This window comes from Schistocerca nitens, chromosome 1 (assembly GCF_023898315.1).
Source record: "Schistocerca nitens isolate TAMUIC-IGC-003100 chromosome 1, iqSchNite1.1, whole genome shotgun sequence".
Taxonomy (NCBI): Eukaryota; Metazoa; Arthropoda; class Insecta; order Orthoptera; family Acrididae; genus Schistocerca; species Schistocerca nitens.
Genome location: NC_064614.1, coordinates 1,078,407,579 through 1,078,433,461, shown reverse-complemented (window position 1 = coordinate 1,078,433,461; position 25,883 = coordinate 1,078,407,579). Strand labels below are relative to the sequence as shown.

The 25,883-nt window shown below is 41.4% G+C and overlaps 1 protein-coding gene across 1 annotated transcript in view; it reads right to left on the bottom strand.

Annotated features, from left to right (window-relative positions):
* The window catches only part of LOC126227854 (zinc finger protein 628), an 830,164-nt gene that overhangs the window by 386,439 nt on the left and 417,842 nt on the right, over nt 1-25,883 (bottom strand). Inside the window, exon 11 of the mRNA XM_049942260.1 lies at nt 24,360-24,691. Within this exon, the coding sequence (XP_049798217.1) occupies nt 24,360-24,691 (332 nt within the window). The remainder of the gene's footprint in view (nt 1-24,359; nt 24,692-25,883) is intronic.

Below are 25,883 nucleotides of genomic sequence, written 5' to 3'. Positions count from 1 at the left end.
AATAATCTTCGTTGAATGCGACGGCCTTACGCCAACTTGCTGGGAGGGTACGTATGCCCGCATGCAGTACCCCATGTGAAAGAAAGCCTGCCCACGCAGTGCGTGGCGTCGCAACATGGCTTCCCATGCAGTCTAACTAGTCTTCAACAGTTTCATGGAACAGTGCTTGCGAACAGTGCAGTTTACTATTATAGTTAATGGTGTTCCTGGTTTAGTGTACGTGATTTTGTTGTTTACTTTCTGTGCACCAAACTGGTGACCTGTTTTTCTTGCCTGTAAAAATTTAGTTTCCTTCAAAATGCCATTTCGTTGCTCTGTGCCGAATTGTAGAGGTAATTTCGACGGTGGACCAAATGTAATTGTATTTAAACTTTCGGAGTATGAAGCAACGACGAAGAAATGGTTGTCAAGTATTCGAAGAGACAACTTTACTCATTCTTCAAGTTCAAGGGTGAGTATTTGTTTAGCATAGTTCTTAAAAGATGTTAAATGTGCTAACAAAGAATAGGCAGTGTGGAAGGTTAGCGACATTTTCACTAATATATAAGATCGTAAATGATTAAGTGCAGAAGAAAACAATGTTTCGTTTTCTTGTCTTGGCGATTCTACAGTTTAGCTGGTTTAAGTTATATGAATTCTGTATTCTGCAGGTTCAAGCAGTATAGCCTAAGCACAGTCATACGTAAGCAGTTTAATACCTCAGTATATCTTTATACTTTCTCTTTGTGCTGTTTGTTGTTAGGAATAAAAGTCGGTTTATGTTAAAGTATATGCACATTAGATACAAACAAGTTTCGATGTATCCTGGCTCTAGTATTCAAGTCTGTTTCTTTTCTTGCTGTAAAGTCTTCAGGAAGTTTCCTGTTCAAAAACAAGGAATTTGCTATACCCAGAAATTGAAAAACAAGAAAAAACAGTGCCTCATTCACTTATTTTTAATAAATTATTGATGGGAATTTGAAGTTCATTGCAGGGAATGGTACTATTAGTGAAAACAGTAAGCTTCTGACGTTAAAATGCACAAATAAATATTTTGCTTTAAAATCATAGAAAGGAGAAATGAATGAGTACATTGAGTACATGAATGGATTAATAGGTCATCAGAAAATGCAAAGGAAGAAACTGTGAAAACACATACAAAGAAATAAAAAAAAACTTGTGTATTTTACAAATTCTTACTTTCTGAGTCTGAAATTTCAGATACATGCCCGTGGCCTACACTGCTGTCTTACAGATAAACAACTAAAGTACTTGAAAAAAATTGTGTGCTCATGTTTATCCTAATGGGCAGAACATAACTGGCTATGTAATAGCTTCATTATATTGTCAGTTTTTATGTAAGCTATGAAGTGATACATGGAATAGGGAATAGCAGCTGAAATACAGATGCTAAACAGTCTCTATCTCATAAAAAGCATTACCATTAAGTATTTCATAGCTCTACAGGATACATAAAGTCTGAGAATTACTTTGAATTATTCTGTTACTCTGTTTCACAGCTGCTGTTATGGAATACACCTGTGTGAGTTTGGTGTCATGTGTGTGTGTGTGTGTGTGTGTGTGTGTGTGTGTGTGTTACCACAGTCAAAAGAAGACTAAGTAAAAATCTCATATCTTTAGTGAATATGTGAGCATCAATGCAAAATTATAGAACTATGATACACACATTAGTCAATGTTTGTGTATTTTCTTCTTTTCACCATCTGTTGAAGAGCTTGTTGCCATGATGTGTGACTGCATGTGTTGTGATTTTGTAGTGCTACTGTTTTATGGAGTTACTGTGCCATGGCCACATTTATTACTTGAGTATTTCTCTGCATTTGAGTTGGAACTATTTGTATTTTAGAACTAGAAACTAACTTTATATATATGATTTGTTTTCACACTATTAGTATTGTCATTAAATTCATTTGTAGGCAACTTTTTTCACTTTTTATTCATTTTTAATTACAGGTATGCCATGTTCACATCCGCAAGGATGATGTTATTTGGGAGATACAAATTGTGGATGAAAGAACTGGCCAGTCATTAAGTGCCCCCCTTGGAATACCACATTTGAGACTAGATACAGTTCCATTACTACTCCCAGACTGTCCTTCCTACCTTTCAAAGTAAGGAAGCAGACGTGAAGGTTCAGAGGAGAAAAAGCAGAGGTTTGAAAATGAGCAGTTAGCTGCAGCGTTACAATATAGTTTAGCTTCCCAGAAGTTCTATAAAGACAGTTTCAGCTTCAGTTTCTTAGAAGAGTTGATGTTACGTACCAAGGAAGTGGAATTGCTATACGAGTGGAGTGTGATTGAAAAACAGTGATAATGTGTGTTTTCTGAAGATAATAAGAAAACCAGCAGCATTCATGGCACATTCTGTCGTTATAGACAGTAATTTAAATGTTTCGTTACTTAAGAAAGAGATGCAAATTAAGACATTAGGAAAATGGTCTTTTCCCCTAATTATAACTAATATCCATGATATTAGTGTACTGCAAGTGTTTTCAGAGACAGATTGTAGGCACTCAGAAACTTGTATAGACAGTATTGTACAAATAGTGAAGGACAGGAGTGCTAAAAGAGAATGTACAGTAGTGTGAAAAGGATATGGTAGACCTTATATATGAACAAGCTGGTCTTATAAATGTCAGAAAAATTAAACATAGATTTCGCTCTACATTTATGATACTGTGTTGTTTGATATTTCCGATTTCCTCTCATGCTTAAAAACTTTTATGTAGCAGTTCATTGATGAAAATGCCATATCCAAGCCCTCTGCGTAGGATCTGCAGCAGATTTAATGTGAATCCAGCTCATGAAAGGCTTGGGGGAAGTAATTTCTTGTCGTATGCAAGACAGAAATTACAGTACTTGAACAACGATGATGTCAATGTGGTTTTGAGTGTAGATGAAATTAATCTAAATTTTTATTTGAAATATAGAAGAGGCAGCGTTTTGGGCATGTAATATATCTCGGCACATGCTGCAAATTCAGCATTTGTATTTATGTTGCAGAATGTCAAGTCTGCATACAGGGATGTTGTTCATAGTTTACCCGACAAAACCATTTCAGCTATTTATTATATTATGTGCTATTGGCCATAACAAATGGCCTTGAACTAATATGCTATAGGTTTTTTTTGTGTTGTAACTGACAACAACAAAATCAACACCAAAACTATGTCCTTGTTTTCCGTGGATAAGGCTGCTGATATTGTTTTCAGACATCGATCTGATCTTAATCGTCCACTTTTCTTTTTAACTGACGCCATACACATTGTTAAATGCATAAGAAACGTGTGATTGAATAAAAAAATGATGGTAAAGATATATTTTATCCTTAGTTTCCAGTTAGAAAAGAAGTGGAAAAAATAAGTTTTCTGTAGCTTCTTTTAAAACGCTGAAATAGATTTATGACATAGATTCCAGTTCTTTAGTAAAGTATTATCACACATTTTCTCTCAAATAACTTTGCCCTACGTAATTAGCGTGAAACTGGTGTTGCAGTTATTCCACTGACATGTGTCAAAGGACCTTGAGGTAGCTAGTGATAAATTTGATTTGAGATATGGATCATCAACAGCGGAATAACAAAATAGTTTGATGTCATGAATGCGAAATCCGTGTTTAAAGGGAAACACAAGCAGAATCCTTATATGAATCCGTTGAAAATTGATAGTGTATCTATGCAGTTTTTGGTATATTTTCTAGACTGGCTTGATGTGTGGAAAGCAAAGGGTCTGTCAAGTGGGTTTCTTACAAAACAAACATTTTTTGCTATCCAGCATACAACATATGCCAGTGTAGGATATTGTACCGAAGAGCTAGGTATGAGCTATTTACTAACAGTTAAGCTTCAAATAGACAGCTTGCAGGTTCCCAATACAATGCTTCAGTGACACAAGCCTATGAAGCATAAAAGAAGCTTCGCATTCTGTTCCCCTTCCTAGGGCAATATCACAGTAGGGGCCATAAAAAATTTTATGTTTTCTGAAGTTGCAGAAACAGACACATTAGACACTGAAGTCAGTGTAAATGTAGATCGTGTTCTTTCAGTGAAAGGTATTGCAACATCTTTAACTTTCATTGCAGGCTACTGTGCTCATGTGGTAATTAAGAAACTTAAGTGTGAGAGTTGCCTTAATGAAATTGGGATTGAAAAGGAGTTGGCAGTAAATGAACATTTTACTTTGATACAAAGACTTGACCATGGGGGACTAAAATACCCATCAGACACTATTTTCAATATGATTGCCTACACCTATATTGTAATCAGCAAACTTCTCAAAGAATTTTCTTGCCATATGAATCAACGTGCTACTCCCTGAGTAGCATCATTTGCTACTCTTCCAGAAAATGATTTTTTATTGTATGATGGGCTTTGCTGCATCCCAGGCAATAATGAAAAGTGTTGTTTGGGTTGTTGTCATCATATTTTTAAACAACTGCTGTAAAAAGGTTAATGGAAAAAATTTCAAAAAACACTCAACAAAAACTGCAAATTCCTACTATGTAATTTTGAAATTTTTATCTTACAGTCTCTCCAAATCATTAATACAAAACCTGTCATCAGTAATATTGTCATATCAACAAATGTTTCTTAAGCTGAACTACTTAGGTTAATCTGAAATTAGTCAAGCAATAAAACTTACCAAATTGCAGCTTATGGCTGAGAGTTTTATAAATATTTTAACATACAGATGCTAACAGCTAACAACAGTTCAACAGTGATAGCCTAACTTGAAATTTTTATCGAAGGTATAAATTAATGTAAAGAATCTTTCTCAGTTGAAGTTTAGATGGCAAACCATACATACAGGGCACAGGGGAGGCGGTTTGGCAGGCAGAGAGGTCCAGTAGCAATCTTTTTATATTATGTGAAACCTAAAAATCAAAAATGGTTCAAATGGCTCTGAGCACTATGGGATTTAACATCTGAGGTCATCAGTCCGCTAGAACTTAGAACTACTTAAACCTAACTAACCTAAGGACATTACACACATCCATGCCCGAGGCAGGATTCGAACCTGCGACCGTAACGGTCGCGCGGTTCCAGACTGTACCGCCTAGAACCGCTCGGCCACTGGGACCGGTGAAACCTAAAAATCATTTCACGTGGTTTTCCAAGTATGGCTTGCACCACTTCTGTGCTGCACATCGTATTCATAGTATTTCTAATTTGTGTAATAAAGTTATGTGGCCCAACATGGAATATGCCTTTGACAGAACCAAGAAAATGCCATTTTGATCACCTTCCTTTATCACTCTGAGAACAATTTACGGAAAACTGTGCTATAGCAGACTCAACTTGTTTCCCAAACAAGGTTAATTTGTTTTGGTGGTTAATTACAGTTCCCAACAGTTCCCATTCTTCTAGAAATGGAAGACAAGAGCGAAACTGGTCTATAATGTTTTGTATCCTATGACCTTTTTCTGTATACTGAGGTTGCTACTTTAGCTTGCGACACATATGAGAAATCTGCTAATTTGTAATGATTCATTAATTGTTACTGTTGAAGAAGTTACTATAGTATTTATGTATTCTTCAAGTAGACAAACTTTGATTTTATCTAGCCATGTGCATTGTTTAGTTATCATACTACATATCCCACATCTTTCTATGTTGTTGGAAAGAGCACCATTTTGTTTGATATCTGATTTTTGAGTCTGGAGATTTCTGCTTAATTTCTTTCCAGTTGCAGCGATGCCATATATTTCACTAATTGCTTTGGGTGGTTTATTTAAATATATCCATACTTTATTTGTGAATTCAAATGTTTCTCACAGACATTTGGTGTCTACTATTTGGTAATATTCCAAAATGATTTGCTTTTGCCTTCAGTAGCAGTGCATTTCTGTAAATACTTCTGCAGTCTAGCTAAGTGTTTCAGAGGGTTTTTGATACTTTCGGTCATCGATATATTTTTCTTACTTATGATCCAGTGGAATACAGGCTTTCTCGGACTGCTTACTTAAAGTTTAGTTGAAATACTGACATGAATTTAAGAAGCATTTTATTCACATTTGCTACTGCCCCCACTTTGTCTCACTCTCCATGTCCTAACTGGGATTTAAACTTTCATGTATTTCTTTTTGAGATGACCTTTTTATGTATTCAAATTAGCAGTATTTTCAGCATAACTTTTTTCTAATATCTGACAGAAATGATTTAATACACGTAGAGTTTGAGCAAATACACAAAATACTGCTAAGTCTACAACTGTTGATAAAGGCCCTTAATTGAAGGAGATGATTCACTTGACTGTTTGTGTGTGAAGATATATAGCGCCACATTTAGAAGGTGATGAGATATGTCACAACTCAACAAATTCACTGATTTTTACATGACTGCAGATGAGTGTGTTAATGTCTGGGCTAGATATCTTGCCTACATTCTGAGTTTTCAAAAAAAGTTCAAATTACTACTATGGTATCAGTACACCCAAAGTAAAATTATTTTTTTGACAGCCTATGATCTGTTATATGCAAAAATGATAAATCAAAATGTTTACTGCCACTTAATCCAATACAGGCGTTTCTATGTTTAATTAAAATACCTGTCCTCATATAAATACATGAATCACCACCTTTGAGTTTAAGGTGAAAAATACAACTTGATATACTTTTGTTTGCGCATGTCATCAGTGATACATAGAACTGAACTAGTGTTTGGAATTCTGATTCTATATCTAGTTGTTAAACACTAATTTATATAGCTTTTATGTTTTGCTGAAAGACTGTTAAGAATCTAGTTTTACTTAATGTGGTGGCTTCCCCTTCTTGGATAAAAATTCCTTCAAATGGGGTGCAGGCACTGTATTTTAGATTGCACATTTCACTTGCTGTTGTTTCCTCTTGTTTGTGGTGTTTCTCTGTCTTCTACCAATGTCATTGTTATGAGTGCAGTTGTGCATGCTGTGTCGAATTCCTCTTTTTCTTTTTGAATTTACTAGTTTTCTGCAGCTGTTATAACTGTTGTTCTCTCAACATTTTCTTCTGTAGATCATGGTTTTGAACATTTTACTACCATTACAAATAGAAACGCTAGTAGGGGAGGGCTTTGCAGTTCTTTGATGGCCTTTATTATGTATGATGATTGGCAGGTCTCCGCATCTAATTGTAATGTAATTGTGACACAGCTCTCACGTCTATGACATGCACTATTCAGTGTCACTAATCCTCAGGCTGACTAATGATTGAGCTCTTTCATTCAGTGCTTGCTCTGTGCCATACAGTGCTTTCCTTCTGGCTCATATATGCTGAGAAGGAATACATATGAGATGGACTGGCAGATATTCCCTCCTGTTGGCCTTTTGAATATCTTTGTTTATGAAAGAATATTCAAAAAGTTTAAATCTATTACAATTGCTTTTCACTGGCCTAATTTACGTAACGTGTTCAGATCCAACTTGTGCATTACTGAGCATATTCCAGCACCACTTGACACATTTTTAGCAAGTAACATACATTTTCATATGGTGAATACTTGCAATTTACAGGGTGCTGTACTATAATGTCTATATTCATTGCGATTTTTCTACTACAGTGCTTTCATATGCATTCCTCCTACACAAAACATTATGCTGCAGTGTTTTATTTGCATTCTTTTAGCGTCCCAGTTACTTAAAGAGCTTCCATTACTTCCCTGGAGATTATAAAATAGCGGTTTATTAATTAATGTTGTTCAAAATTTGTCATTATTATTCCTAAAATTATGCAGCTTCTGTCTCAAGAATGTGCTTATTGTTCATGTTTTGACTTAGTGTCCATAAGTCTTAATTAATTTGTACCTGCATAGTATTCATGCAGTACATCTATAATTTTCTATTTTAAACCCTATATTCTAAGATTTTTCTCATTCCATTCGTTAGTGATTATTGACAACAAGTGTATATGGAAGATCAATAAAAGAAATAAATAAATTCATTCATATACAGATTTTTTCTACTTTCAGTTGCATTCATTCATATCAGAATGGTCAGTAGATGCAATTTGTGTTCCACTTCTAAACAATGAAACAGTTTCTAATAGTTTACCAGTATACATATTTTGGGATGATGATCTGATAACGTATTGCAATTAAATAGAGCTGAACCACCACCCCCACCCCCTTCTCCCAACCTATGGAAGGAAGAAGTATCTAAGCCACTGTTCAGTGCACGCCAAATGTGATGCCAAATGTAGGTAAGTGTTCATTTTTCACAATTATCCCATCGCAGGCCACAGCACTTCACAAAACTTCTTAACACATGTAACAAAAGCTAACTTTGTAGTTGAAATTTATTTACATGTAACTCACGCAAACAGTTTGTTTCAGAAGTATGTATTTCCTAGTACAGTTTTAAAAATGAGAAAACATTATTTCTTCAAAGGTATTCAGTTTAGAGCAGGGAAATTCTAACCTGGTAATCTGTATTTTGAGACCTAACACCTTTTGAATACATTGATTGAAATTTAGTTAACTTAAGGAGAAAAGAGAATTCATTGAAATTTGTAATAGCCTAGAGAAGCTTTCTGGCAATACCATTACATATTCATCTTGAGCCAGTGAGATTTTTTTAACGGAAAAAAGTTTCTTATTGAAAGGTGCACAAACTGTGAAGAGAAATCATATCAATCATTTATTACAACTGTATCTCATTTAAAAACTATTAACAGGAAAAATTTCTTCAAATTAAAAAAGCGTCAATACAAGCTTGCTGAATGGTGGACTAAGAACATATGTAGAAAATTACTCTCACGGCAGTGTTGGTTTTTGAAACGACTCATACAATTGCTTATAACCAGCATCCCTCAATAGGTAATGCTGTTATAACTCGACCACCATAGCACGATTTTCGTGTTTCTTTTTTTAATTCGCATGCACGTTCTCTGACCAGGTTTTAAAATAAATTTTGCTACTTTCCGTAACGTAAGGAATAAGCAGCGGCAATAACACTGAACAAAGTCCGTAAAATGTTAGCCGCCAGTGTGCTATTTTACAAAACGCCGCCCACACCGTTAGACCTGCGTCAAAATGATGTAATATTTAATTGAAAATCTCAAATAAACCTAATGGAAAGTCCGCGAGAGCATACGAGAATCTTATGCAGTTGGCTTTCAATCAAAATTTTTGTCATTAAAAGTCGTTCTTCACAGCAACTACAAAACGGAAGAATGGTGAACGGTGGTCAACCTCAAAGATAAATCTATACTGTTGCAGACGTTTAGGTATGTCCTTGTAAGATATACAATTTATACTACAGAGAATGATGTAGCACTTACAGTTTTGGAATGATACTGGAAAAAGATTACACTGGTGGTAAATACTTTTAGTTTATATAGATGACGATCTTTGAACGGCTAACCAGACTGTGATCAAACGAGTCGTAACAATTCCCATTAAAGCAACTTTAAAATAAAATAAACTACAATCAGATCGGTCCATTCATTTGGGAGTTCTGATGCCTCAGATAGTGAAAGTTATTACAAGCACTCTTTACGTCGAGGTTAAAACGTTGTTGTTGTTGTTGTCTTCAGTTCTGAGACTGGTTTGATGCAGCTCTCCATGCTACTCTATCCTGTGCAAGCTTCTTCATCTGCCAGTACTTGCTGCAACCTACATCCTTCTGAATCTGCTTAGTGTATTCATCTCTTGGTCTCCCTCTACGATTTTTACCCTCCACGCTGCCCTCCAACGCTAAATTTGTGATCCCTTGATGCCTCAGAACATGTCCTACCAACCGGTCCATTCTTCTTGCCAAGTTGTGCCACAAACTCCTCTTCTCCCCAATACTAGTCAATACCTCCTCATTAGTTATGTGATCTACCCATCTAATCTTCAGCATTCTTCTGTAGCACCATATTTCGAAAGCTTCTATTCTCTTCTTGTCCAAACTATTTATCGTCCATGTTTCACTTCCATACATGGCTACACTCCATACAAATACTTTCAGAAACGACTTCCTGACACTTAAATCCATACTCGATGTTAAAAAGTAAATAAAATAAATTACAGTCAAAAGTACTGAGTCGTTCAAGAAATGAAATCTTGTGGTTCATGAGAGAGGTATATCAGATTTCTTTACGAATTTTCGACATCTGGATCCCTTTACAGTGTGTTGCTGTGGCCAAACCGACTGCGAGTGCCAGCACCAGACACTGTGCGTGACGTCACTGAGCGGACGCGCAGTCTTTCCTCTATAGGGAGAGATGCCACATGGCACTACCTTACTCATCGACGTCAGAGCCGATGTCCTGCTGCGTTAATAACCTCCCCATCATCTACGTACTCCTTCTCGTGAAGTGCATACTTCACTGGGCGAAACTGACGGAAGTCGGAAGGTATACGATCCGCGCTGTAGGGTGGATGAAGAAGAACAGTCCATAAAGTTTTGTGAACGCCTCTCGGATGCGCATACTTATTCGTGTGCTTGTCACGCAGAATGTGAAGTTCGTTTAAATTTTTGTAATGAGGAACACGCTGAAGTCGTGTCTCCAATTTTCTGGTTGTAGGACAACGCCCTTCAGTGTTAATTGGAGCACGATGAGGGAAGACATCAGACAGAATAACTCTTTCAGATTCCCAGAAGACCGTCAGAACCACCAATAGAGGCGTCCAGTTGAGCAGCTAAGTGTTTGAGTGGGATGAAGGAAGACAGAGACAATGTTGGAGGGCAGCGTGGAGGGTAAAAATCGTAGAGGGAGACCAAGAGATGAATACACTAAACAGATACAGAAGGTTGCAGTAGGTACTGGGAGATGAAGAAGCTCGCACAGGATAGAGTAGCATGGAGAGCTGCATCAAACCAGTCTCAGGACTGAAGACCACAACAACAACACCTTCCATACTCACTAAGGAGACGTCGAAACTCTGCCTGAGGAAGACAATATGGGTGTCCTGGACAGTCTTAACGTAAAAGGATTAGTCTTCAAAAGGGGAATCAAATTCCAGACCCATCAGTTACATCTGTACAAGCACGGGGTCGCTTTCAACAAACAATTCGAGAAGGAGGTAATGTTAGCAGTGTCCTTACAAAGGCCACAATGAATTCTTCATACCTCGTATTTTCTTTAACGTCTGTGAGCTGAGAGAACTGGATTGTGATTTTTGTTAGAATTGTTCCTTGTGCAATACGATTTTGTTTTTAAAGGCATTCGCATCATAACAGGAATACGTTATTCCTTACCTTGCAGTGCCCATTCAAGTCCGTTTAAAATACGAAGTCTGCAATCCGTTCCGGATGTTCTAATATTCGTTCCTGCTCTCCATTTGTTCTCATAAATCAAACAATAGTGGATTTTAAACCGAAAAATCATTTCAGGCATGCCCCTTGACTTAATCAACGTACTTTCCAGTAAAGCCTTTCTAGGCATGCCTTTGACTTAATCAACGTACTTTGCAGTAACATAAAAAAGTCTCCATACTCTTCGTTTAGTTCCTCGAAAAGTGTTGCAACTGTGGAAAAACCATGTGACTGCAGAAATTAAACTCAGTTTCTTCATGTGCTCGACGCCCGCGAAATCTTGCGCAAAGTGTTTATTGGTGCACAAAATAACGAACCACATCTTCCAATAGTCGTAATCTTTTGTTCTTTCATTGTAAAATAGGTCTTTTAATTATCTATGCATGGTGCTGTAACGTCGTATCATAGCAAATTTGCAGTAAAGGTCGATGGAAATGGAAATGAGCGTTAGGCGTCATTGGGCGGGAGGCCCCTTGTGGGGCAGGTCCGGCCGCCTTGGTGCAGGTCTTATTACATTCGACGCCACATTGGGCGACCTGCGCGCCGGATGGGGATGAAATGATGATGAAGACAACACAACACCCAGTCCCTGAGCGGAAAAAATCCCCAACCCGGTCAGTAGTCGAACCCGGGCCCGTAGAACGGCAATCCGTCACGCTGGCCACTCAGCTATCGGGGAAGACTTAGTACAAATCAATTATGCTACCGCATAACAGGTATTACGAATTCCCATCCCTCTCTTCTGTCATTCACATTCATTTCTAAAGGATGGTGACGATAGATCGCTAGACTGCCTCTTTTTGTGCAAACAGACACTAGATCTGTGGACGTCCGTCATACAATGATCAAATAGCGAAGAGCAAAAAACAGCGCTGTGATTCTGCCGAACTGAACAGAGGTTGTGCCGGCTGAAAATTGCCACTCCGCAATACTATACGAAATGTCGTGCTGGTTCAAATGACTCTGAGCACTATGGGACTTAACTCCTGAGATCATCAGTCCCCTAGAACTACTTAAACCTAACTAACCTAAGGACATCACACACATCCATGCCCGAGGCAGGATTCGAACCTGCGGTCGCGCGGTTCCAGACTGTAGCGCCTAGAACCACTCGGCCACTCCGGCCGGCAAATGTCGTGCTATATCGATGACTTCCGAAACAGGCTAAACCTTGGATTGTCTGCAGCCCGTACGCACTGTACTCTCGTGCCGTTTGGCTCGCCGTGGCTGGCCCTGCTGTTGGAGGACGTTAAGGTGACCTCTGGTATTTTCCTGGCAGCCTGCTTTCGCTGTTCTGTCAGATTCCTCATTTCCTTCCACTCCCACTTGTCTAGGAACCCAGCAGAAGTCCACGTTTTTCTTGTGCCTAAGCAGCAAGTGGTTAGTGACTTTGACCATCTGAGAAATCCTATCTGCTGGGAACAGAACACTAAGGGAATCAATGCAGACAAAAAGCTACCATCCACCAAGAAGTCTCATATGCTCCAATGCCTCCTTGACTGTCCATACATCTGCGTAGTACACGGAGAAGTGTTTTGGTAGGCGGATTTTAATTATACAGGGAGGGAAGATAATAGGAAGCCAACATTGTTCCCTTGCTTTGATCAACCTGTAAAGACTGCCATGTGCTCGCGATAGCTCATCATCAGCAGCAGCACCATCATGATCCACTATTGCGTGGCAATAGTTGAAAGATTCCTGGTAATCTTTGAGTTCATCACATAATTGAACGACATTTATCTGGTATGCAGCGCAGCTTTGGTGAATCGAAATTAAATTTCCAGATGTGGTTTACGTCCTACGCTCTCTCACTTTGACAGAAAGCAAAAGCGGTGTGTGGCGGAGGGGGCGGCGCGCGCGTTAGAACGCCGTCTCCCACCCACAAGTCGCCGCTTTAATGACCACCCGTACCGCCAGCCGTTCACGCCGGAGCGTCATTTGGCGAGAGTTAGAGTCAGCCGCGGAGAATCTACGGGATACTTCGATTAGTATCTGGTCGAGTCTTTTCTTCCGCCGTCGTAATTTGTGGCAACGATAGCGGGCGCGGCAGCACGGCACGGCGCAGGGCAGGGCTAAAGCGTCTCCTTATTTACGGCCTAATGTGCAAAATAATAAATCGCTAGATCTTCGCAGCTTATAGACGCGCCGGCAATCGAGCTGATACATTAGCGCGGGCAGAGCGCCGTTAAGTATGCTCGAGGCAAATAAAACGCAACATCCATTACTCTGTATCCGTGCCGCCGCCATTAGCCGGCCGCAAAGGCGTTGCAGTCTCTGGTCGCTGCGCCCTTGCGACGGCAAGACGCGGTCGCCCCTTCCCCAAACTTGATGCCGGTGGCGTCCAGTCTGCACCGGAAGAAAAAAAAAAAAAAAAGCGCCCCACCATTACACCATTACATCTGTACGCCGCGAGCTATCGCACGACTCGTTACGATTGGTGGAGGGATGGGTGGGGGAGGAGGGGGCTGGAGGTGATACTGTTTACATACCGTAGAGTCCACGCAGGATACGATTGCTAGTGTGCAGTGTCCAGTTTTCGTCCGATGCGCTCGGCATATTCATTCGTTTGTTCAGAAGGGGAGCCTGACATTGTCTGCTTTCGACCGGTTGCGATAAGAGAAGCGAGGTGGATGCCCTGCAATCTTCCTCAAACGATTTTACAGAAACCATTCCGCTAAAAAAAATTATTTATATGTTACATTAGCTTTGAATGTCAGCTTCATGATGAAGTGTTCATTATTTCGTTAATGCTCAAAGTTACTGTGAAGAGGCAACGGAAAAAGCATACGAAGTTCAGAAGAACGCGAAATCCCGAAGATTGGCTAAAATTTACAGACGCGCGAAATTTGGCACGGACTTCAATGGGAGATGCCTTTAATAGGTTCCACAACGAAACATTGTCTCGAAATTTGGTACAAAATCCGAAGAAATTCTGGTCGTATGTAAAGTACACAAGCGGCAAGACGCAGTCAATACCTTCGCTGCGCAGTGCCGATGGTACTGTTACCGACGACTGTGCCGCTAAAGCGGAGTTACTGAACGCAGTTTTCCGAAATTCCTTCACTAGGGAAGACGAATGGAATATTCTAGAATTTAAAACACGAATAGCTGCTAGCATGAGTTTCTTAGAAGTAGATACCTTAGGGGTTGCGAAGCAACTCAAATCGCTTGATACGGGCAAGTTTTCGGGTCCAGATTGTATACCGATTAGGTTGCTTTCAGATTACGCTGATACAATAGCTCTCTACTTAGCAATCATATACAACCGCTCGCTCAACGATAGATCTGTAACTACAGATTAGAAAATTGCGCAGGTCGCAACGGTGTTTAAGAAGGGTAGTAGGAGTAATCCATCGAACTAGAGACCGCTATCACTGACGTCGGTTTGCAGTAGGGTTTTGGAACATATACTGTATTCAAACATTATGAATCACCTCGAAGGGAACGATCTATTGATACGTAATCAGCATGGTTTCAGAAAACATCGTTCTTGTGCAACGCACGAAGTAATGGCCGCTATCGTTAGGGGATATCAAGTTGTTTCCGTATTTCTAGATTTCTAGATTCCTGTCAGGAAGGTCGCAGTTCGTAGTAATAGACGGCAAATCATCGAGTAAAACTGAAGTGATATCAGGTGCTCCCCAGGGAAGCGTCCTGGGACCTCTGCTGTTCCTGATCTATATAAATGACCTGGGTATCAATCTGAGCAGTTCTCTTAGGTTGTTCGCAGATGATGCTGTAATTTACCGTCTAGTAAGGTCATCCGAAGACCAGTATCAGTTGTTGTTGTTGTTGTGGTCTTCAGTCCTGAGACTGGTTTGATGCAGCTCTCCATGCTACTCTATCCTGTGCAAGCTTCTTCATCTCCCAGTACCTACTGCAACCTACATCCTTCTGAATCTGCTTAGTGTATTGATCTCTTGGTCTCCCTCTACGATTTTTTCCCTCCACGCTGCCCTCCAGTTGCAAAGCCATTTAGAAAAGATTGCTGTATGGTGTGGCAGGTGGCAGTGGACGCTAAATAACGAAAAGTGTGAGGTGATCCACATGAGTCCCAAAATAAATCCGTTGGAATTCGATTACACGATGAATAGTACAATTCTTAAGGCTGTCAATTCAACTGAGTACCTGGGTGTTAAAATTACGAACAACTTCAGTTGGAAAGACCACATAGATAATATTGTGGGGAAGGCGAGCCAAAGGTTGCGTTTCATTGGCAGGACACTTAGAAGATGCAACAAGTCCACTAAAGAGACAGCTTACACTACACTCGTTCGTCCTCTGTTAGAATATTGCTGCGCAGTGTGGGATCCTTACAAGGTGGGATTGACGGAGGACATCGAAAGGGTGCAAAAAAGGGCAGCTCGTTTTGTATTATCACGTAACAGGGGAGATAGTGTAGCATATATGATACGCGAGTTGGGATGGAAGTCATTAAAGCAAAGACGTTTTTCGTCGCGTCGAGATCTATTTACGAAATTTCAGTCACCAACGTTCTCTTCCGAATGCGAAAATATTTTGTTGAGCCCAACCTACATAGGTAGGAATGATCATCAAAATAAAATAAGAGAAATCAGAGCTCGAACAGAAAGGTTTAGGTGTTCGTTCTTCCCGCACGCTGTTCGGGAGTGGAATGGTAGAGAGATAGTATGATTGTGGTTCGATGAACCCTCTGCCAAGCACTTAAATGTGAATTGCAGAGTAATGATGTAGATTCATGTAGATTCGCATTTAAATAAGACACTGCACGAAGTTCAAATTAGTTTGCAATGAAAAATACTGCTGAGGGAATTAGATTAGGAAATGATACACTTAACGTAGTAAAGGAGTTTTGCTATTTCGGGAGAAAAATAACTGATAATGGTCGAAGTAGAGAAGATAGAAAATGTAGACTGGCAATGGGAAGGAAAGCGTTTCTGAAGAGGCAAAATTTGTTAACATCGAGTATAGATTTAAGTGTCAGGAAGTCGTTCCTGAAAGTATTTGTATGGAGTGTATCCATGTGTGGAAGTGAAACATGGACGATAACTAGTTTGGACAAGAACAGAATAGAAGCTTTCGAAATGTGGTGCTACAGAAGAATGCTGAAGATTAGATGGGTAGATATCATAACTAATGAGGAGGTATTGAATAGAATCGGGGAGAAGAGGAGTCTGTGGCACAGCTTGACTAGAAGAAGGGATCGGTTGGTAGGACATGTTCTGAGGCATCAAGGGCTCACCAATTTAGTACTGGAGGGCAGCGTGGAGGGTAAAAATCGTAGAGGGAGACCAAGAGATAAATACACTAAGCAGATTCAGAAGGATGTAGGCTTCGGTAGGTACTGGGAGATGAAGAAATTTGCACAGGATAGAGTAGCATGGAGAGCTGCATCAAACCAGTCTCAGGACTGAAGACCACAACAACAACAACATGATTCTGCTTTTGGTGCATATTACATAACACAGGGTAGGGCAAACATAAATGGCACAGAGAACAGAGTTTCAGGATGAAAAAAATACACAGCGGAGGGAAGGAAATACAGTACTAACCTGACTACAGCAGTTGCTGAAAGTTATCATTTTCCATCAGAATGGAGCAACCGGTCATACAGACGGAGCACATTTACGCAATCTTCACACCTGAGAGAGTTGTTGGCAAAGTTCAGTCTGGTCGCGGCCGTAGCTGGCCACCCGGATCAAATGATCTCAGTGTGTGATTATACTGTATGGGGGGAGCCTGCAAGTCTAAGGTCTGTCGCAACAAGAACTGCAGCAGAACATATCGAATGACACTGCAGCAATTCCAGCAGTCCAGCTTCGATCTGCTTTCAGCAAATTGCTGACCAGGGCCCAAAAGTGCCAAGAAATAGATAGTGGGCACTTAAAACATCTGCTATAGTCAGGTTAGCACCATATTTCTTTTCCTCTACCATGTTTCTTTGTATCCTGGAGCTGTTATTTGCCCCACCCAGTATGTTGTTGTGTATGAAATTCAGCTAAAATAGCCGGCCGCGGTGGCCGAGCGGTTCTAGGCGCTTCAGTCCGGAACCGCGCGACTATTACGGTCGCAGGTCCGAATCCTGCCTCGGGCATGGATGTGTGTGATGTCCTTGGGTTAGTTAGGTTTAAGTAGTTGTAAGTTCTAGGGGACTGATGACCTCAAATGTTAATTCCTATAGTGCTCAGAGCTATTTGAACCTCAGGTAAAATATTGAATTTTTCGTTAGACTTGGATGGAGGTCTATCTCTCACCACCGAGCGAGGTGGCACAGTCCTTACTACACTGGACTCGTATTCAGGACGACAGTTGTTTGGCTGCCCAGGTTTGGGTTTCCCATGATTTCCCTAAATCGCTCCAGGTTCCTTTGAAAGTGCACAGCTCATTTCTTTCCTCATCCTTGACACAATCCGAGCTTGTGCGCTGTCTCTAATGACCTCGATGTCGATGGGATGCTGAACTCAATTTTCCTTCCTTCCATCTGTCACCAGTCTCAAGAAAATTGATCTTATGTAGCTCATTCATCTGCGATAGCGATAAAGCCTCGTATCACATAAATGGTTTGGGGTATCTAAAGGAGATTTTGGCAAATGACCACGCAATGAGAAGAGTATTTTTCCATAAGGGTACTAAGCGAAACTTGGTGTTATTCCAATAAGTACAGAAGAAAGAATGTAATTTTTAAAGGACATCGATAACTGGTCCAAAGAGAAATGCTGTGGATTTAAGAACACCATTAGTGAAGACATTACACGTTAATTTTTGTGCCGAGGATGTGTTTTTCCACAAGCTATTGATCTCAGTTGCACTTAGTTCCTCACTTAATAAACATGTTAGTGAAATGACATTTGCAAACTCCGGTGCGTTTTCGCAAAGAAAGCAAATTTTAGCATAGCAACAAGAGAAATGTATTTTTTCCTCAAAATTCGTCCCTCATGACGCTTCTCAGGAAGTCAGAAATTGTTAACAAGCCAGGTGAAAATAAATTGCTTCTTTTGATGCATTTCCAGCGAAATTTCACCAAAGCAGGGGAGTCAGGAGATGTTTTTGAATGGTCACCATGCAAGTGTGGGCGTAGAGATGCTCCACTTAATATTTAGAGAAAAATATGTGCGTAGGGTTCAGTTTAGAACGGCACTTCCGCTCCAGTGATTGGCATTTCCCACACAGCGCACCGACCGCCTGCCTGTAACGCCTACCACTTCCGCACTGCCCACGGTTGCCCTTCCGACTGCGCTCATGCAGGCCACATTATTCGCAGGAACCCTACTGCCCAATGGCATTAGATTACAGCTGTCAAAGGTCCCGATTTTAGCGTGATGTTCCGATTTTTTGAAGTGTCATGACCCGTTCTGCATAATCCTTACACGGATTGCCCAGTATCTCGACTTCTGCACACTGGTAACAATTCGAAATATAACACGTATCCCCTTAAAAAAGGTCGAGTTCGTGAACATTCCGCTCCTGTTTGAATTATTAACGAGAAACAAGACTTTTTTTACTTTTTAATTTCTCTTGTGTGTCTGTTAAAAGTTTTGGTAAATGGAAATGAGCGTTTGGCGTCATTGGCCGGGAGGCCCCTTATGGGGCAGGTCCGGCCCCCTTGATGGAGGTCTTATTACATTCGACGCCACATTGGACGACCTGCGCGTTGGATGGGGATGAAATGATGATGAAGACAACTACACAACCAGCCCCTGAGCGGAGAAAATCCCCGACCCAGCCAGGAATCGAACCCGGGTCCCTTAGGACGGCACTCCTGTCACGCTGACCATTCTGCTATTGGGGCGGACAAAGCTTTGGTGAACTCTGTTGTAGGTTGAAGAAACATCTCCAGACTTTATGGTGTAAAGCAGGGATGTACGACTTGGTAGTAGGCCGCAAATCCCTAACTGTGACTACTTCAGGACAGCAAGCATAAAATAATGAAAACCATGTACATAAATTATCATGTTGATAAAAAAAATTCCCTATTTTTCCACTTAATTTATTTGTGTGTACCAAACAGGATTCGCCTATTCATGCTAGGCCTCTTCAGTGGTCTACAATACATAGAAAAATATTTAGTTATACATACACGGATATGAGAATTGTAGTGATTGTTGGCAGCTCAGAGAAATCTAGCTCTTTCTATTTACAACTATATGGTTGTGGTTTTCACTTACGTTCATCTCCTGTCCTACTAAAGCATCCATCTGCTGTTCTGTACAGGCTACTTAGCCGGCCGCTGTGACCGAGCTGTTCTAGGTGCTTCAGTCCGGAAGCGCGTTGCTGCTACGGTCGCAGGTTCGAATCCTGCCTCAGGCATGAATGTGTGTGTCCTTAGGTTAGTTAGGTTTAAGTAGTTCTAAGTTCTAGGGGACTGATGATCTCAGATGTTAAGTCCCATAGTGCTCAGAGCCATTTGAACAATTTGAACAGGCTACTTACAATTGATATGTTACATGTAAACATATCTTTGTACATTACCTATACTTGCCACACTGCACACGTTCTTTCTCAGAAGGATTTAAGAAATGCGCACTGGCTTCTACACCGTGATCTTAACGTAACTTAGTGCACTCTATCCAACTTATTCAGAGCAAATTCATTATCAGCGACTATTTGATTTTTAGTATTTTATACAGTGTGTTAATATGACTGTTCTACGCTAATCTTGGACATAACTTTCCAGTGGTTGAGAGGTTCTTATTTGATTTTTTCCAGTAGTTCTTAATTGATTTAATTATTTATCAACTTACGAATTTAATTAACCGATACTTACTCTGTACAAACTAGCACTAGGCTTGGTTTCAACCTGATGATTGAGGAGAAGGTGTTAATTGAAAATGGGTAGGAACCGCTCTAGGTGCTGAATGTCTGTGATGGAATGGTAGCCCATTGTTCCTCAGGAGTCGTTACCAGAGAAGGTACTAATGTTGTACGCTGTGGTCTGGAGCGAAGCTGACGTTCTGACTCGTCCTAAATGTTTTCCCTGGGGTTCAAGACGCGACTCTGGGCAGGTCAGTCCATTTCAGGACTCTGTTATTGTCCACGCACCACTGCCTCACAGATGCTTTATGACAGGGTGCGTTCTCATGCTGATACAAACAATCATGGTCTGTGAACTGTTCCTCTACTGTACACAGTGGGCAATTCTGTAAAATGTGTTCATATTCTTCCACATTGAGCGCTTTCTTAAGCTCAATAAGGGGCCCACGCGCTAACCACGAAAAATATGCACATGCCGTAACACCATCTCCTCTGTACTTCGATATTGACACTTCACATGATGGCGGGTACTGTTCTCCAAGCAGTGGTCAAACCAAAACCCTTCCATCGGATTTACACGGAGTTCAGCGTGATTCATCGATCAAGTCATCCACTTTAGTCATCCACTGTCCACTGGCATGGCTTTTTACACCACCTCAACTGTCGCTTGGCGTGGACCACAGAAAACTGTGGCGTATGAGGAGCTGCTCCACCACTGCGTGGTCTTCATTTAGTTGTGGTTGTTCTTTCGCGTTTCCACTTCACAGTCACATCGCCAACAATCGATTCGGGTAGCATTAGAAGTGTTGAAAGGTCCGTGATGGATTTGTTACTCAGGTGACACTGTCCATTTACGACGTCACTGAGCCCTCGAGACCGACCAATGCTGTTGTTACTGATTCTCTACTGACAAAACAACACTCCCCGCTTTCTGTAATACTGGATGGTCTGCCTCTTGTGATACTTACCAGTCAGTTCCGCACAACATAAGGTTGTCTGGATACATTTGATCAGAAAGTGTATATGTTACCTCCATGTGATTCTTGATGAAATTTTGTTTAGATTTTCACGAGTATATTTCTATATCAATTTCAACCATTCACAGGACCAGCGTCTATTTTTTTCTTTTCCTTCTTTACACACAGTGCAAAAGTCAACGCAAAAAATGTCTCGTCTGCATTCGTAGTCATTCCCACTGGCATCAAAATTAGAGTTGTAAAACTACTGTTAGCTTCTCTAGACTGCCATAAGTATGCGTAGACTCCGACAGCTTTCCTAGTAGCTTCGGTCAGTTACGGTCGTATTGTGTTACCTGTACGCTGAGTGTGTTGCATACCTGTCGGGCGTTACGTCATAACGATCGGATTTACGTATGCGACCAGTCTCTTACTACATTCCCCCAAAAACTCAAAGTTGTGAACAGTCTAGAAATTGGGTGAGAATACGCAAAGGGCCAAGTAACCAACGTCACATTTTTGTTCTAAAAAGTTAACCTACTGTCTGTTATTGACGAATAAAGATAATTTATAGCGAAACTGAAACTATCAATGTTTAATTCACAATTTATTCTAAAATTGTTGATTCGTAATATGTAACAGAGGGATGTTGTAGTAAAAATAAGGGGAAAAAACATACAGATTATCATGTAGCGCTAGAAAAAAACGTAATTTCTTCAACAAAAAAAATTAAAAAAAACCGCAAAAGCAAAATATATCAAACATCGATTCAATATTTCGACGAACTTATGTTTCTGTTATTGATACACAGTTTTTGCATTTATCAATAATGTCAGGGAACTCTTGCTTTAGATAGTGATGAGAACATTCTATTGAGTACAAAATAACAACAATAAATATTTATGCTCTCATGTTTGTGCATGTAAACAGTACATGCATCAAAATAATTGCTTTGGTTGCACAAAAGCGCAGAAGTTACGCGATCACCTAATTATTATTACTTATAAAATGCAATTTATATTCTTTAAGGATGTAAGATACGCAATGAACTAACACTGAACGACGTGAAGTTGTAATTATATGGAAAGAAACAACCAAAAAAACGAAAAAAAATAAAAAAGAATGAGAAGGCGTCGGCTCCCATTTTCTATCTTACATGTTCGTTTATATTTGTTTTCCTACCATTCTACCAAAATTACCGGTAATCCTACCATTTACTACATCATTTATGTAGGGTAATAAAACTACGAGGGTGAGTCAACTGAAAACCTTAAATTTGTTATAACAAATCGAAATTTCGCGCCGTTATCCTGTAAGTTTGTAAGCGTGCTACAAACAGCGTCCTGAATGGCCTATAGGTGGCAGCATAGTACAGATGCACACATACCGTCGCAGTATCAGTATAAAGATGGCCGCCCCACTTGCGACTTGCACCAGGGAAGAATAGCGTTCTGTTATTCGGTTTTTGCGTAGTAAAAGTGTGAAACCTATTGAAATTCATCGACGAATGAAGGTTCAGTATGGTGATGCACGTTTGTCACAGCAGCAAGTCTAAGAATGGAGTAGGAAGTTCGAAAATGGCGTGACTTCAGTGGAAGATGCTCCTCGTCCAGGTCAGGCACAACGTGTTGTGACTCCACAGAACATTGCAGCAGTTGAAGTCACAGTGAAGGAAAACCGCCGAATGACACTGAATGACATTGCAGCATGTTTACAGATTAGTCATGCATCAGCACACCACATTGTGCATGATGGGCACCAGTTTCAGAAAGTCTCTGCAAGATGGGTGCCACGGCAGCTGACACCTGAAATGAGAGAACGACGTGTTGATGCTTGTGAAGAACTTCTTCGGCGCTTTCAACGAGAAGGTGATGGCTTCCTTGCACGAATCGTTACTGAGGACGAAACCTGGGTTCACTTCCACCAACCGGAAACTAAGAGAGCGAGCACGGAATGGCACCATTCCCTATCACCAAAACCAAAGAAGTTTCGAACAGAACCATCAGCAGGGAAGGTAATGGTGACTCTCTTTTGGGACGAAAAAGGCGTCGTTTTGGAGCATTACATGCTTAGAGGGACCACTGTCACCATTGCACCATACACAGATCTCCTAAAAAATCATCTGCGGCCTGCAATAAAATCAAAGCGACGTGGGTTGCTGTCAGCAGGTGTCCTTTTGCAACATGACAATGCAAGGCCACACACTGCCCTTACAACAGTTGCAACAATCACAGACCTGCATTTTGAGTGTCTTTCTCATCCACCCTACTCACCAGACCTTGCCCCAAGTGATTTCCATATGTTCGGACCACTAAAAGACGCAATGGGAGGAAGGAAGTTCCGTTCTGATGAAGAGGTACGCCACGCGGTGCACGGGTGGTTTCGCGGATTACCAAAAGAATATTTTTTCTAAAGGAAGTTATGCGCTTTGTAAGCGCTGGAGGACTTGAACTGAGCGTGGGGGAGATTATGTTGAAAAGTGATACAGCTTTGTACCACTTCTGCACAATAACTAACATTTTAAAAAATATTTAGGGTTTTCATTTTACTCATCCTCGTACCGACGTGTAGTTTCGGCGCAGCGCAACTCTAGTCAAAATAGCGGGTGATCAAAAAGTCAGTATAAATTTGAAAACTTAACAAAACACGGAATAATGTAGGTAGAAAGGTGAAAATTGACACACATGCTTGGAATGACATGAGGTTTTATTAGAACCGAAAAAAGTTCACAAAAGTCCAACAGATGGCGCAGGACAGCAAAACGTCAGTGACTGCGCATGACAATCGTGTATAAAAGGAGCTGTAATGAGAGAGAGAGCGCTAGCAGTCGCAGCATGTGGACGTTACCTGGAAAGGCGCTTTTAGTGAAGCTGTATTACCAGACGCGTGAAAGATCTCTTGCGCGCGTCGTTTGGTGATGACCGTCTGTTCAGCCGCCACTTTCATCATGCTTAGCCTACCAGGCCCCCAGACCTCAGTCCGTGCGATTATTGGCTTTGGGGTTACCTGAAGTCGCAAGTGTATCGTGATCGACCGACATCTCTAAGGATGCTGAAAGACAAGATCTGACGCCAATGCCTCACCATAACTGCGGACTTGTCTTACTCTGTTATGCTAATTATTGCTATTCTGATCAGATGAAGCGCCATCCGTCGGACATTTTTTGAACTTTTGTGTTTTTTTGGTTCTAATGAAACCCCATGTCATTCCAAGCATGTGTGTCAATTTGTACCTCTCTATCTACATTATTCCGTGATTTATTCAGTTTACAAATTTATACTGACTTTTTGATCATCCGGCACTTGGCGACTGCTGCTCAAAAATGCGGGTACATTTAGAAACATTTTTGATACGTCTGCGTTTGTTTGACAAATCTGTGGATAGCAGACAAAGAATTTGACAAACAAGTTTGATGGTCTTCATGTTGTAATAAATGCGTGCGGCCAGGCCGGCGTACTCACTTGTCGTAGAAGGCCTTGCCACACTTAGCGCAGACGAAGTTCCTGGGGCGGGGCGCGTGGAGGCGCGCGTGCCGCCGCATGGTGACGGCGTTGGCGGCGCGGAAGCCGCAGACGGCGCACGGCGCGACCGGGGCGGCCGCGAACTTGGAGTGCGCGCGCTGCTGGTGCGCCAGCAGCGCGGCGCGGCTGGGGTACTCGCCGCCGCAGTCGGCGCACCACAGCGGCCGCTCCCCCGTGTGCACGCGCAGGTGCGAGCGCAGCGCCCGCTTAGACACCACCGCGCCGCACTCGGGGCACTGCAGCTGCGACTTGGACGGCGCGCCGTGCAGCACCTGCGCAGGCGGAGAGCCGCGTCAAGTTCGGGTACAATTCCAAGCTTCCGACTACTACCTCCGTCGTCGTCGACAGAGGCCATGTCTGACTGTCGAACAGTTCATAACCGATCTCTCCACTGATGTTTTTATCACAGAGTCATAGTTCGAAGGACGGGCACTGAATACTCGTACCGTCAAACACGCCGTGTTCCGGACTATTAGGAGTCTGTGAAAAGAACTTTAGTAGAGATACCGGTTATGCGCTTAGCAACTGTTTCCACAACGAAACTTCTGTCTCGAAACCTGGCAGAAAATCCAAAGAGATTCTGGTCGTATGTGAAGTATGCTAGCGGCAAGAAACAATCAATGCCTTGACATCTCGTGGAAATCGGGTTTTCTGCCGGATATCAGCGTCTTCCAAACACGATATTTCGACGTCATTACTTGACGTCTTCATCAGGTGTTCCCTTCTCTGCGCGATAGCAATGGAGATACTATCGAAGACACCGCTGCCAAAGCAGAGTTACTAAACACAGCCTTCAAAAATGGTTCAAATGGCTCTGAGCACTATGGGATTTAACATCTGAGGTCATCAGTCGCCTAGAACTTAGAACTACTTAAACCTAACTAACCTAAGGACATCACACACATCCATGCCCGAGGCAGGAATCCAACCTGCGACCGTAGCAGTCCCGCGGTTCCGGACTGCAGCGCCTAGAACCGCACGGCCACCAAGGCCGGGGCACACAGCCTTCCGAAATGCCTTCACAAAAGAAGACGAAGTGAATATTCCAGAACCCGAATCTAGAACAGCTGCCAACATGAGTAACGTAGAAGTAAATATCCTCGGAGTAGAGAAGCAACTTAAACCCTTCTGGTCCAGACTGTATACCAATTGGGTTCCTTTCCGAGTATGCTGATGCAGTAGCTCCATACTTAATCATATACAACCGTTCGCTCGCCGAAAGATCCGTACCCAAAGACTGGAAAGTTGCACAGGTCACACCAAAAATCAAGAAAGGTAGTACCGAGCGAGGTGGCGCAGTGGTTAGCACACTGGACTCGCATTCGGGAGGACGACGGTTCAGTCCCGCGTCCGGCCATCCTGATTTAGGTTTTCCGTGATTTCCCTAAATCGTTCCGGGCAAATGCCGGGATGGTTCTTCTGAAAGGGCACGGCCGACTTCCTTCCTCGTCCTTCCCTAATCCA